The 13,495-nt window shown below is 53.3% G+C and overlaps 1 protein-coding gene across 1 annotated transcript in view; it reads right to left on the reverse strand.

Annotated features, from left to right (window-relative positions):
* Nucleotides 1-11,055, reverse strand: part of HYPK (huntingtin interacting protein K) — a 25,324-nt gene extending 14,269 nt beyond the window's left edge. The window contains exons 1-2 of the mRNA XM_068107992.2: nt 10,710-11,055; nt 10,276-10,331 (exon numbers count right to left, since the gene is read on the reverse strand). Of these exons, the coding sequence (XP_067964093.1) occupies nt 10,276-10,331; nt 10,710-10,871 (218 nt within the window). The 5' untranslated portion in view covers nt 10,872-11,055. The remainder of the gene's footprint in view (nt 1-10,275; nt 10,332-10,709) is intronic.
* Nucleotides 11,056-13,495: the final 2,440 nt, after the last annotated feature.

The raw sequence follows: 13,495 nt of genomic DNA on the forward strand, positions 1-13,495 counted from the left end.
CAGAATGTGATTGTATGGCACCGTTAGAAAGTTTAGGACCTCCCAATACCTCCCCGCAACTCTTCCTCATGGTACAACAACAACAACAACAACAGCGGCGGCGGCGGCGCGGGGAGTGTGCGTCCTCACTCCGGCTTGGTTAGCCGCCATTGAACATGTGCTCCGACGGGGTTACCACGCAGGGGCTCGCTGTCCGCTCCTCGTCAAGGGCGGAGCCCGGTAACCCCCCGCACCCAATAGAAGCGGCGGACCGATTCCATCTGGGGCGGAGACAACGAGCCGAGGGCGTGTCACTCCCCGCTGAGCATGCGCAGGAAGAGGGAGGTGACGTCAGATGCGCCCTCAGCTTGGAGAGAGAAGACGCCACCTCCGAGCGCTCCAATACCTCCCCGCATCTCTGGACTGGACCGAGCTGTATCCTGTCCCTGAGCCAAGGTGCACCTTGTGCTATCGACTGCCTGTCCTTCCTTGCCATCAATCCCTGTGTAAGTCAGTCTTGTCCCGTTTGTCTGTGGTCTGTCGGGGATAAGATAAGACTGTGTCTAAGTGCCCATCTTTTCTGTGCTTTACCTCTTACCGTGTAATCTACCCGTTTCTGCATCACCAATTATATCCTCCTCCGGAGGTGTTGAGAACTGTACCCCTTGTGTCGTTGCATTTATCCCAGCCGTTGTGTCCTTTCCTTCATTGATTTAGCATAGCGCGACTTGGTCAACGTCGGGCGGGATCGGGTTCTAATCGGGGAGTAACTGTTCGGACGCGGTAATACCAAACCGCTCGGTAAACTAACATCTAAAACCGCGTCTGTAACAATATATATACATATATATATATATATATATATATATATATATATATATATATATATATATATATATATATATTGTTGCGAATATGGAATTTGGCCTCCATATCCGCTTGTAAATATTCCCCTATTTCCCCAATACTCCCCAACTATCCCCAATCCCCCATTCCCTAGTCCCATTGTCTGTAAACAACACTCTGTAGAACCGACCTTCCCCTTTTTCCCCCATTAAATGTCGTGCCCAGGTCCACCGCATCTCACGTAGACAACTTTCGGACATCTTGCTAGTTATTCTTAGTCTATGTCAGTTAAGGACTCCTTTCCATTAATTCTGACTCTTCGTTGCACCAGAATGTGATTATATGGCACCAGTAGTGAGTTTAGGACCTTCCCATACCTCCTTCCATCTTCTTCCCCAAACAACAACAACAACAACTACAGCTACAACAACAACTACAACCACGGCGCGCGGGGGGAGTGTGCGTCCTCCCACCAGCTCGGTTAGCCGCCATGACCATGCGCTCCACGGGGTTACCACGAAGGGGCTCCCTGTCAGCCCCTCGTCAAGGGCGGAGCCGGTAACCCCCCCGCATGCACCCAATGAGAAGCAACGAGCCGATTCCATCTGGGGCGGAGCTAACGAGCCGAGGGCGTGTCACTCCCCGCCGGATATACGCAGCGACTTACCGGATGTGAGGTCAGATGCGCCCCCAGCTTGAAGAAGAACCAGTCGTGACCTCCGAGCGCTGTGACCTCCCTGCATCTACTGGACCGTACTGTACCCTGTCCTTGAGCCAAGAGTGCACCTTGAGCCATCGATACCCGCTTTCCTTGCCATCAATCCCCGTGTGAGTCAGCCTTGTCCCGTTTATCTGTCGTCTGTTGGGGTTAATATAAGAGTGTGTCTAAGTGCCTGTCTTCCTTTGCTGTCCCTCTTGTAGTTGTAATCTAACCTTCCGAACGAATATAACCTCCTCCGGAGGTCTTGAGAACCGTATCCCTGGTGTCGTGTCATTTTAATCCCAGCCGTGTGTCTTTTCCTTCATTGACCTCGCGTAGCGCGATTAGTCAACGTTCGGGTATAATCGGGTAACCTGTGCAGACGTGGTCATACCAAACCGCTCGGTAAATAACATCTAAGCCGCGTCTGTAACAATTGGTGTCGAGGAGTGGAATTCGAACCCGGGACTAAATTTATTAGACCCAAATTTGTAGTAGAATCAATTCGGAGCGCGTTTCCCGCGCGAAATTATAACGGCGAAATTTGATTTTGTTATACGGAAATAAAAACCCGAATTTTGAAAGTCGCGCTATGGCAGACCAAGACAGCTGGGGTCCGGTAGGGGAGAGTGAGGCAGGGTCGGTCCAGGACCAAATTGAGGGACGCGAGGAGAGCGAAGCAGTGAGGGCGGCAGGGTCGCAAAATAGCGTTGTCACGCACGAGGTGGCCACGGCGTCCACGCCCGCGACCGTGGCAGCGCCCCTGGTGGATCCGAACCTTTTTATGTTGCAAATGAGGGCCCTTATGGAACAAATGGGTGAGCGATTGGAGGGCCAAATGGGGGTAATGGGGAACCGGATGGATGCTCAGGGTGAGCGATTGGAGGGCCAAATGGGGGTAATGGGGAACCGGATGGATGCTCAGGGTGAGCGATTGGAGGGCCAAATGGGGGTAATGAGGGACGAAGCGAGGGCTCAGAGTGAGCAATTGGGGGTAATGGGAAACCAAATGGGGGTAATGAGGGACGAAGCGAGGGGTACTGGTGAGGGATTAGACAATAATTTTAGGGGATTAGACAATAATTTTAGGGGATTAGACAATAATTTTAAGGGATTAGACGAGAAATTTGGGAAATTAGACAATAGATTAGGGGAAATACAGGAGGGGTTAATGGGGGTAGAAAACAGAATGGCCGCTCAAGAAAATCAAATGGAAGGGATGCAAAAAGGGTTAGAGGGGTTAGAAAACACCATGGAAGGCAAATTGAGGGACATGAGGGACCAAGCGGAAAGGGAAGTTAACCAAATGGGGCAGCAGATAGAGGGGGTCAGAATGGGGGTAGAAACCAAACTGGATGCTCACAGGGAGGAAATGGAGCAGATGAGGGTGGCATCTGGGCAGGAGATGCAAGTGATGGGAGAGGAGATCAGAAGAGGAGTGAGTGAGGAGGTCGGAGGAGTGCGCGAGGAGGTGAGGCACTGTAAGGAGCACATGGAGAAGGAGGTGAGAAAGGGGACTGTAAAGTTACAAGGGGGCATAGAGGACCTGACGCAGGAGGTGGAGCAGCTGACGGTGGGACAGACGGAGTTAGTGGAGCAGGTTCAAAGGAACACTGCGGTATTAGGAGGTTTAAAAGCGACACAAAACGACATAAAAAACGACTTGTTAGCGACAAAGAGGGAATGTCAGATGGTACGTGAGGGACTGACAACGAGGTTGGACGAGGTGATAGAGGTAATGGAGACGAAGGACCGGCAGGTGAGGACGCACCTGGAAACGGTCAAGGTAGCCTTAGAGGATGAGCTTGAGGAGACGTACCGGGGAATAAAAGAGGTGAAGCACAAATTAGAAGAAGTGGAAGAAGGGATGAGCGAAATTAAGAAGCGACGGAGAGGGGATAAGAAAGAGATAAAAGAGGAGATAAAAGAATTGGTCCAAAGTCTGTGTTTGGATCGTGATGATGTGCTCATTAACCGGATGAGGGATTCGCAGGTGATGGAGGAGAAGCGAAGAGGAAGAGGACCCGGTGTAAGTGGTGACCAATATGGTCGTGCGTATGATGCGCCAGGGGATTTAAGAAGCTTGGGGGTCGAGATAGACCCGGGTGTTCGTGAGAGGCCGTTGGTGAAGTGTGCGACAGGTCTGGTGTGCGAAAAAGGAGGTGTGCGAGAAAGTCCGACTCTGGGGTGTGTGAGGAAAAAGTGCGTGCCAAGGAGTGAGGGTGCTGGCGAAAGTGAGTCGGTCGTAGCGCGTGTGCGAGGGAGCACATGGAAGCACGGTGTGGTAAGTGTTACAGAGGGTGTGACGGGAGAGTGTGCGCAAGAGTGTGCGCGAGAAAGGTGTGTGACGGACAGGTGCATGGGGAGAGAGTGCGCTGTCAAAGGCAAGGAAGAATGCATGCCTGTGGTGAGTGTTACAGAGGGTGTGACGGAAGAGTGTGCGCGAGAAAGGTGTGTAACGGACAGGTGCCTGAGGAAAGAGTGCGCTGTCAAGAGTAAGGGTGAGTGCGCTGTCAAGAATGGAGGTGAGAGTAGTGAAAGTGACAAGGAGAGTGAGTTGGTTGTGACAGGTGAGCGAGGATGTACACCTGGGATGGAAGGATGCACACCTGGAATGGTAGAGCGTGAGTGGGAATGCACGCTGGAATTGGTAGTGAGGCACGTGGTAGGATGTGCGAGTGAGAGCACACCTGTGATTGTCACAGAGGAGGTGACCGAGGAGGGGGTGCGAAGAGGTGTGTTGGTGAGGTGTGCTACCAACGAATGTGTGCCAAAGTGTTCGGTGGTCAGGTGTGTGACCAGGGCTGTGAGTAGAATGGGTGTACCTGGGTGTGTAAGGAAAGGTAGCATGGGCACGGCTGGATGTGTGAGCAAGGAACGGGCTGCGGGGTGTAAGCGTCCAGGTGAAGCATCGACGTTAGACGGGGTAGAGTTTAGAACGACTTATAGCCGAATCGGGCCCTCGGTGCGTGCTGGGCCTCGCTTTGAACGGCCGCGTCCGTGCTCCACTAGGCGGAGCGGGCAGCCCGATAGAAAGGGTCGTCATGGCGACCACTTTTTGTTGAGGCAGTCCGGCAGGTCGAGATCGGGACATTGGATGGCTCCACGCCGAGATGGTGCGTGGGATCTCGGCCCGGGTAAGCCCCCGTCCCTGCACCGAGTGCCGGACGCATCCAGCCGCTGGCACAAAACAACCAGCATCCATTGCTTGGCTTTACGAAGCCGGGCTTTGGACAGGGATTGGCGCACCGAGAGGTATTAGTGAGTCGACTGGGTGATGAGGTTAGTGTTTTGGACCCAAAATTAGAGAAAAACAAAATTTGATGATTGGCAAGGGATTGGCAGTAGTGATTGGCAGATGATGGGTAGTGATTGGCAAATTTTTAATTTGTTGAAATTTGATGTGCAAAATTGGTAGTGAGCGATGGGCCCGGTGGGTAAGGGGGGCATCCCTGCCACCCTTCCCATATGGGGGCAAAGGAGCAATAGTTTATGGGGTGTATGGCAGTGAAAACTAGCCCGGGTGGGTTAGGTTATATTGTAGGGATCTAGAAGAGATTGACATTAGGTGACGATAAGGTTAGGTAGTGACTGATACCTGTAGTGGGGACGCAGGTAGATTAGTGTGGATGATAATGACGAGGGAGCGCAATAGTTTAAAGGGACGACTGGGAAGCGCATGTTTCAGAAGGGAGTAGTTAGCTGAGATGATGCCGTGTGTGTGAGAATTGAACAGGTGTGATTGCACAGGTGTGCAACTGGACAGGTGTGTGGAGCAGTGTGTGAGTAGTGAGTGTTGTGGATCAGCGCGAATGCGCTTGGGGAGAGAAGGGTGCAGGTGGCACCAGGTGTGAGAGCACAGGTGTGCAGGTACAGGTGTGTGGAGAGAGTGGAGTAAGTGGTACGGAGTGGTGTGCATGGTGCGAAGGTGTGGATGGGGGAAGAGTGGACCCCTTTCACGAGTACCCGGGGCGGGTAGTGTAAGTGTTAGGTAGAGGGTACAGGTAAATTGTGGTTGGATATTGGCATTTGTGGTGCGGTTGCAGAATGGTGTTGTGGATGGGTGCATTAGTGTCGTGGAAATGGCTGGGCGTGTAGCCTGTTAGTGTGTGTAGTTGGTTGGGCACTCCACCACTGTGAGGATGTCGGCCAGGTGAGGCCGCAGGTGGGCTCTGGGAGCCGGTAGTTGTGAGTGGGTGCCTGAGGATCCCGGGTGTGGATCGGGCAGCCCAGTGCCAGAGAGGGCACCGAGTGGGGAGAGCGCCAGAGGGCCTTCCCCAGGTAGTTAGGTTAGAGTAAGGAGCAGGTAAGCTCGGAGGCAACTGCAGTGGTGGAGGTGTGCAGGTGGGTAGACCCACTGGGAGAGGTACACGCCACAGCCCAGAAATTGTGCGAGGGCACCGGGAGATGAATCGGGGGAGTGAGACCCCAAATTGAAAAGCACCACAGTTTGGCCAATGGGAATTGGTTTTTAGAACCCATAGTGTAAGAGGGCCAATGGTTTGGCCGGAGAAAGACCCCGGGTAGTGTAAAGTTGTTAAAGTCATTTAGGAAATAGTTAGGATTGATGAACCTGTCGCACCATACGCAGCCACTTACATGTGGTGATGATGATGACTCCACACCTGTGTTTTCTTTGTTCTGTTGCAGGAAGTAAGGATTGCTGTGAGGATTTGTGAGACGCATCACGACGTGGATGAGACATTGGGGTGATTCCATCTCTCCCTCCCTAGGAGGGACTGATGATGAATTGGTAATGGCAAATTTTGATGAGAGTTGAAAATGGCAAATTTGATTGGTTAGGAGGGAGAGAAGACGAATTTGGTTTATGGGAGGAACGGGGAAGACAGTAGGGATGTTTGTTGATTTGTAAAGTAGATGTTTATGGGTAGTGTTGTGTTGTGTGGATACAGTAAGGGGTAAGGGAGGGGCCATGTAGGTTACCTGGTGGGGGGGGGGGCGTACGGTAGGAACGTACCTGTCTCACCTGGTTCCCATGTGCCCCCAGTGTGCATTACCTTACATTGCGTGCACTTTTGCGCCCTTACCACCTTACTCACTTGTCTGCTTCTTTTGTCTCCCACCTCCGAGGATCTGGCTTTGGGGGCAGAGAGGGAGGAGAGAGAGGTGCTGGCTACGCAGTTGTGGGCCTGCACTTTCGCTGCTTGCTGCCTGGATCGATACACCATATGGACCGCAATGTTTGTGGCCACCCACAATGGACCGCAGCTCTTTTGCGGCCAAGCACCACCCGTGGATGGACCTATGGGTCAACGTGGCACCTATGCCATGCAGGTGAACCACTTTTAGTTGACACCACTGAAGGCCACAATATAGAAATGGACGCGGTTGGCGCCTTTCTTTATTTTTTGAAAGAAGTAAGAAGGCCAAGTGCACCACACGAAGGCAAGACCAGCGGCAGAACATCGGCCGTCTGCGACACCACACAATGATTCATAAACACTTTATTGGTGCACCGGATGGTGCTCACTGTGTGATGGGGTGGTGCTTTTGATGCTTGGAAGGGGTGCTCTGCACATTATTAAAGGCCGTAGGCCACAGAGCACTCGTGGGTTGGTGTATCGATGCTGGCATGCGTGCGCTCTCTATGCATAACATCTGCATGTGTCCCTCCAAAAACAGGTCCTGGATCGTAGTGTAAATATCAGCGTAGTCTTGTAAATAATGCTCCCTACCGGCTGTATGTTTAGTTTGAGGATTCTTTCCGGATTCGGTTATCCTGTGGGTGTGTTTCTGTGAGGAGAAGGGTGCAACGTCGCAGGGGGACATATTTACTCATTTGTGAATATCTGTAAAACTGTCGCACTCAGGGTAGAGTTAATAGTAGAGGGAACTACATTGCGTGCCACACTAAAGTAGGTAAAAATTTATCGGGTCGGGCCGCCCCGAGGGTAGAGAAGGGTGCAATGTTGCGAATATGGAATTTGGCCTCCATATCCGCTTGTAAATATTCCCCTATTTCCCCAATACTCCCCAACTATCCCCAATCCCCCATTCCCTAGTCCCATTGTCTGTAAACAACACTCTGTAGAACCGACCTTCCCCTTTTTCCCCCATTAAATGTCGTGCCCAGGTCCACCGCATCTCACGTAGACAACTTTCGGACATCTTGCTAGTTATTCTTAGTCTATGTCAGTTAAGGACTCCTTTCCATTAATTCTGACTCTTCGTTGCACCAGAATGTGATTATATGGCACCAGTAGTGAGTTTAGGACCTTCCCATACCTCCTTCCATCTTCTTCCCCAAACAACAACAACAACAACAACTACAGCTACAACAACAACTACAACCACGGCGCGCGGGGGGAGTGTGCGTCGTCCCACCAGCTCGGTTAGCCGCCATGACCATGCGCTCCACGGGGTTACCACGAAGGGGCTCCCTGTCAGCCCCTCGTCAAGGGCGGAGCCGGTAACCCCCCCGCATGCACCCAATGAGAAGCAACGAGCCGATTCCATCTGGGGCGGAGCTAACGAGCCGAGGGCGTGTCACTCCCCGCCGGATATACGCAGCGACTTACCGGATGTGAGGTCAGATGCGCCCCCAGCTTGAAGAAGAACCAGTCGTGACCTCCGAGCGCTGTGACCTCCCTGCATCTACTGGACCGTACTGTACCCTGTCCTTGAGCCAAGAGTGCACCTTGAGCCATCGATACCCGCTTTCCTTGCCATCAATCCCCGTGTGAGTCAGCCTTGTCCCGTTTATCTGTCGTCTGTTGGGGTTAATATAAGAGTGTGTCTAAGTGCCTGTCTTCCTTTGCTGTCCCTCTTGTAGTTGTAATCTAACCTTCCGAACGAATATAACCTCCTCCGGAGGTCTTGAGAACCGTATCCCTGGTGTCGTGTCATTTTAATCCCAGCCGTGTGTCTTTTCCTTCATTGACCTAGCGTAGCGCGATTAGTCAACGTTCGGGTATAATCGGGTAACCTGTGCAGACGTGGTCATACCAAACCGCTCGGTAAATAACATCTAAGCCGCGTCTGTAACAATATATATATATATATATATATATATATATATATATATATATATATATATATATATATATATATATATATATATACATATACATATACATATATACACATATATATATATATATACATATACACATACACATATATATATATATATATGGCGTCAGGAAGGGCATCCGGCCATAAAAACATTGCCTCAAACAGGGAACCATGATTGTCATGGGGCCCGCAAGGCTAACCCCCGCTCTAGCAGGGAAAATGGCCTTAAAACGATCATTCATTCATTCATATACACATATATCCAGGTTCAGGTCCAAATCCAGACCCGGGCTATCAGTGCGATACAAAATGTAAACTCATCAGCATGGCCCCCTTCTAGTTATAGTTTTATGCACAGGAAAATTTAAGAATCAACAAGAAACACACGATCTTTCCCCCAGCCCTACCCCTCTGTCGCGCGCTCCCCCCGCCCTACCTTGCCCCCCTCCGTCGCGCGCTCCCCCCGCCCTACCTTGCCCCCCTCCGTCGCGCGCTCCCCCCGCCCTACCTTGCCCCCCTCTGTCGCGCGCTCCCCCCGCCCTACCTTGCCCCCCTCCGTCGCGCGCTCCCCCCCGCCCTACCTTGCCCCCCTCCGCCGCGCGCTCCCCCCGCCCTACCTTGCCCCCCTCCGCCGCGCGCTCCCCCCGCCCTACCTTGCCCCCCTCCGCCGCGCGCTCCCCCCGCCCTACCTTGCCCCCCTCCGCCGCGCGCTCCCCCCGCCCTACCTTGCCCCCCTCCGCCGCGCGCTCCCCCCGCCCTACCTTGCCCCCCTCCGCCGCGCGCTCCCCCCGCCATACCTTGCCCCCCCTCCGCCGCGTGCTCCCCCCGCCCTACCTTGTCCCCCTCCGCCGCGCGCTCCCCCCGCCCTACCTTGCCCCCCTCCGCCGCGCGCTCCCCCCGCCGCGCGCTCCCCCCGCCCTACCTTGCCCCCCTCCGCCGCGCGCTCCCCCCGCCGCGCGCTCCCCCCGCCCTACCTTGCCCCCCTCCGCCCTACCTTGCCCCCCTCCGCCGCGCGCTCCCCCCGCCCTACCTTGCCCCCCTCCGCCCTACCTTGCCCCCCTCCGCCGCGTGCTCCCCCCGCCCTACCTTGCCCCCCTCCGCCGCGCGCTCCCCCCGCCCTACCTTGCCTCCCCCGCCCTACCTTGCCCCCCTCCGCCGCGCGCTCCCCCCGCCCTACCTTGCCCCCCTCCGCCGCACGCTCCCCCCCGCCCTACCTTGCCCCCCTCCGCCGCGCGCTCCCCCCGCCCTACCTTGCCCCCCTCCGCCGCGCGCTCCCCCCGCCCTACCTTGCCCCCCTCCGCCGCGCGCTCCCCCCGCCCTACCTTGCCCCCCTCCGCCGCGCGCTCCCCCCGCCCTACCTTGCCCCCCTCCGCCGCGCGCTCCCCCCGCCCTACCTTGCCCCCCTCCGCCGAGCGCTCCCCCCGCCCTGCCCCCTCCGCCGAGCGCTCCCCCCGCCCTGCCCCCTCCGCCGAGCGCTCCACCCGCCCTGCCCCCTCCGCCGAGCGCTCCACCCGCCCTGCCCCCTCCGCCGAGCGCTCCACCCGCCCTGCCCCCTCCGCCGAGCGCTCCACCCGCCCTGCCCCCTCCGCCGAGCGCTCCACCCGCCCTGCCCCCTCCGCCGAGCGCTCCACCCGCTGCCCCCTCCGCTCCCCCCGCCATACCCCGTGCTATAGTAATTTGTAAATGATAATTTAATTATCACAACACGTTTCTACCTTTCTTGCTTCGCACTCTGCTCGAGCGTCCTCTTGTCTCCAATGACAGACATTGCCTGCAACACAGGCACAGATACAACACAACAGCATACCAATACATTACATTAGAGTTCGAGTGACATTCTGAGGTTGGCCATGTCATCCACATGGACATTAAAAACGCGAAGAAAAAGAGGAAGAAGATGAAGTGCACGATCGTGAAAGCACCAACTCCGAGACGTGTTGAAAAAAAAATGGAAGAAAAATGTCCAAAACTCTCGCATTTCATGAATGCACTAACAGACGAAGGGGTCAATAAAAAGTGAGGTAGATTCAGGTAGAACGAGCATACAAACTGAACACCTGACAAGTGTACCTTGACGCTTCATGCCGAGCGTATTCAGCTTCAGGTAATAGTAATACACGATGCGATACAAAACCATCCGAGCACTCACGCTTTCAAGGTTCGAAGCCGAAATTTCCTTTTCCTCCGCATAGTCCGTGACCTTCTCAAGATCCGCTGCACCACTATCATGTTTGCGGGGCTTGTCCGTCGACCGTCCGTGGCAATTTTCCTCCGCATTCAACTCTAACTCCCCATCAGCACAGGCGGCCATATTGAATATGCTGCGTCCACACTCCACGAGCACATGCACATTCACTCATTCCTTCACGTGTTTAAAGTTTCAGAAGTTTAAAGGTATTTGGTAATATTAGCATCATAAATATCAAGAGTATACTCTGTAAAACACGGAAAAGGGGAAGGAGGCCATAGAGCAGGATAAACGTTGGTTTTTTACTAAAGTAAAAGCCCTGGCGCGAATGACACTGCCATGGAAATGACAAACTGCATTAATATATAAATCGTAGCAAGCCGGTCCGTTGCTTTGAGGTAGACAAATCGAGCTTATAAATCTAACTGACAAATACAAAACAAAATACAAATACATTTCAGCAGTGTTTCTCAAACGACATTGAATTTAATTTGCAAAGCACATGGACAGGAATGAAAACATAACCTCCCAACTCCGTGTACCTTCGGTGGGAAAGAGCAATCAGAGGTTGTAAAACCCAAACCAGGATTTATTTTGTGTGGTGTTTGTTACCTCGGCCACTGACGGCAAAAAGAGATTCGTAAAGATTATGTTTTCACTCTTGAAATTGAGTCTTGTCCGTTCGTTATGACCGATATTCAAAATTTTCCTCATTTGTCGGTCTGTCTCGTTTGTTTGGCTCTCTGTGAGTGCGATAACTGGCGAACTCTTTCAGCTTTCTTCGTCAAACTTTACCAGAGGATTCGAAGGAAAAAGTGAAGCTGTCAATGTTTTTTGACTATATCTGTCAAATGTCAACGTGACAGACGTCTCGCAGTGGCGCGGAGGCGGAAGTATCCTCGCTAAGCCCCGCCTACTGATTGACTATTCTTGACTATCGTTCCTGAACCACTCATTGGTGGGAAAGCAAATATATCGTCAAAATGACCATGTCCAAAATTCAAGGTTGTCTCAATTTTCGGCATACCTGTCAAGCTACCGCCTGACGCCTTCTTGGTTGGTTGTCTGAGAGCAGGATATTTCAAAACGTTTTGGACGGATTCGGACGAAACTTGGTGGACACGATCGGTGTATGTCCAGAACGAATTGATTCGATTTTGGTGAAGATCCGAATCCAGATGAGAATTTTTATTTTTAAGCCTCCCTCAATACTATAGCATGGGGGAAGACTTATTGTTGTTGTGCAGGTTGTTTCGACAATTAGTGCGCCCAATTTTTATTAGGACCACATGGTTTATTAGACCCCAAGAATACTAATTACCACTTTTTCGAATTTTCTCTTCCTCCTCTCCCAACATTCTAAATTTCCAAACTATCAATTTCCAAGCTGTATCTCAGAGCTGGCTGGAACTTTCAGAATTAAATTTTGCATCATTAACGTGTTTGAAGTATGTGGGTTGACCTACACCTAATTAAGGTCATGACCTAATTATAGTTATTTAAACATTTTTTAACCAAAACTCGACTGAAGATTGTCTGATCGGAACGAAATTGCCCCCTCTAGATACCTAGCGCCAGTGCCGTATATTAACAGAGTCTGGCCAGCCTTTGATCTGCTCAACTACCGCCGTGATTGGTCGAGCCCGCGTCACATGGTTTACAGGCGCCATTTAGCATACCACCTCAGCCGAACAGCTTTCCAGCTGCACCCATTCCGTGCCATTGCTTCGTGTCGTTGCATATTTCATTTGAGTAATATTTCAATAAAATCGACCAATATGGTGTGTTGTGCCGCTTGGGGATGTTCTGTTAGACCAAGACAAGGTCGTATAATGCACATATTTCCTCGAGACAAGGAAGTGCTATTTGGGCAGTTAAAATACGCCAAGTTGGATGGAATCCATTGTGGCGGACACGATGGCTCGCTGGCGCGATGACATCATTCCACGCACCAAGAGGGTGTCGGCCACGCCAGATGGGTAGGCGTGGCCTCGGGATATACACGGGGCTCACAGCCCCGAGCACGGCAGTGCTATAGTTTGATCCTTAGAATAAAGACACTTTTGGTTACGTACGTTGTTGCTTCCTTTATTGGCAAGACAAGTCGTGCGCATAGCACCGCACTACATTGGTGACCTCCGACTAGTTCAGCCGACGCTGACCTACAGAACGCGCCATGACGAGCAGCAACGCGGTAGCGGTGCAACTCCCTGAGTTTTGGGAGGCTCAGGCTGAGATATGGTTCATGCAGGCCGAAGCCCAGTTCCAGCTTCGAGGCATAACGGCGGACGAGACGCGCTATTTCCACGTCATCGCCGCCCTCGGGCCCGGCACAGCCACCCGAGTCGTGTCCGTCCTGCGGAACCCACCGGCCGACCACAGGTACGAGGCGCTCACTGAGCTCACTGAGCGGCTCACCGAGCGGCTCGCCAAGCGGCTTGCTGAGCGGTTCGGTCCCGGCGAGGTTGGTTTGTACGCTTCTGGCAGCGGATGAGTTCAGCCGCCTCCTCGCCAGTTTCCCGGCCCTCACGCGGCCCACCTTCTCGGCGGTGGCCGTGAAACACGGTGTGGAACATCACATACCCACCATCGGGCCACCGGTCTACGCCCGGGCTGGCTGCCTCAAACCGACGAAGCTCGCTGTGGCGAGAGCAGAGTTCGCTACGCTGGAGCGGCTGGGCATCGTGCGGCTCTCTGAGTGCTTGGGCGTCGCCGCTACACATCATGCCGAAGCCTGGCAGGGGATG

Source organism: Myxine glutinosa, chromosome 2, assembly GCF_964187855.1.
Source record: "Myxine glutinosa chromosome 2, kmMyxGlut1.1, whole genome shotgun sequence".
NCBI classification, from domain to species: domain Eukaryota; kingdom Metazoa; phylum Chordata; class Myxini; order Myxiniformes; family Myxinidae; genus Myxine; species Myxine glutinosa.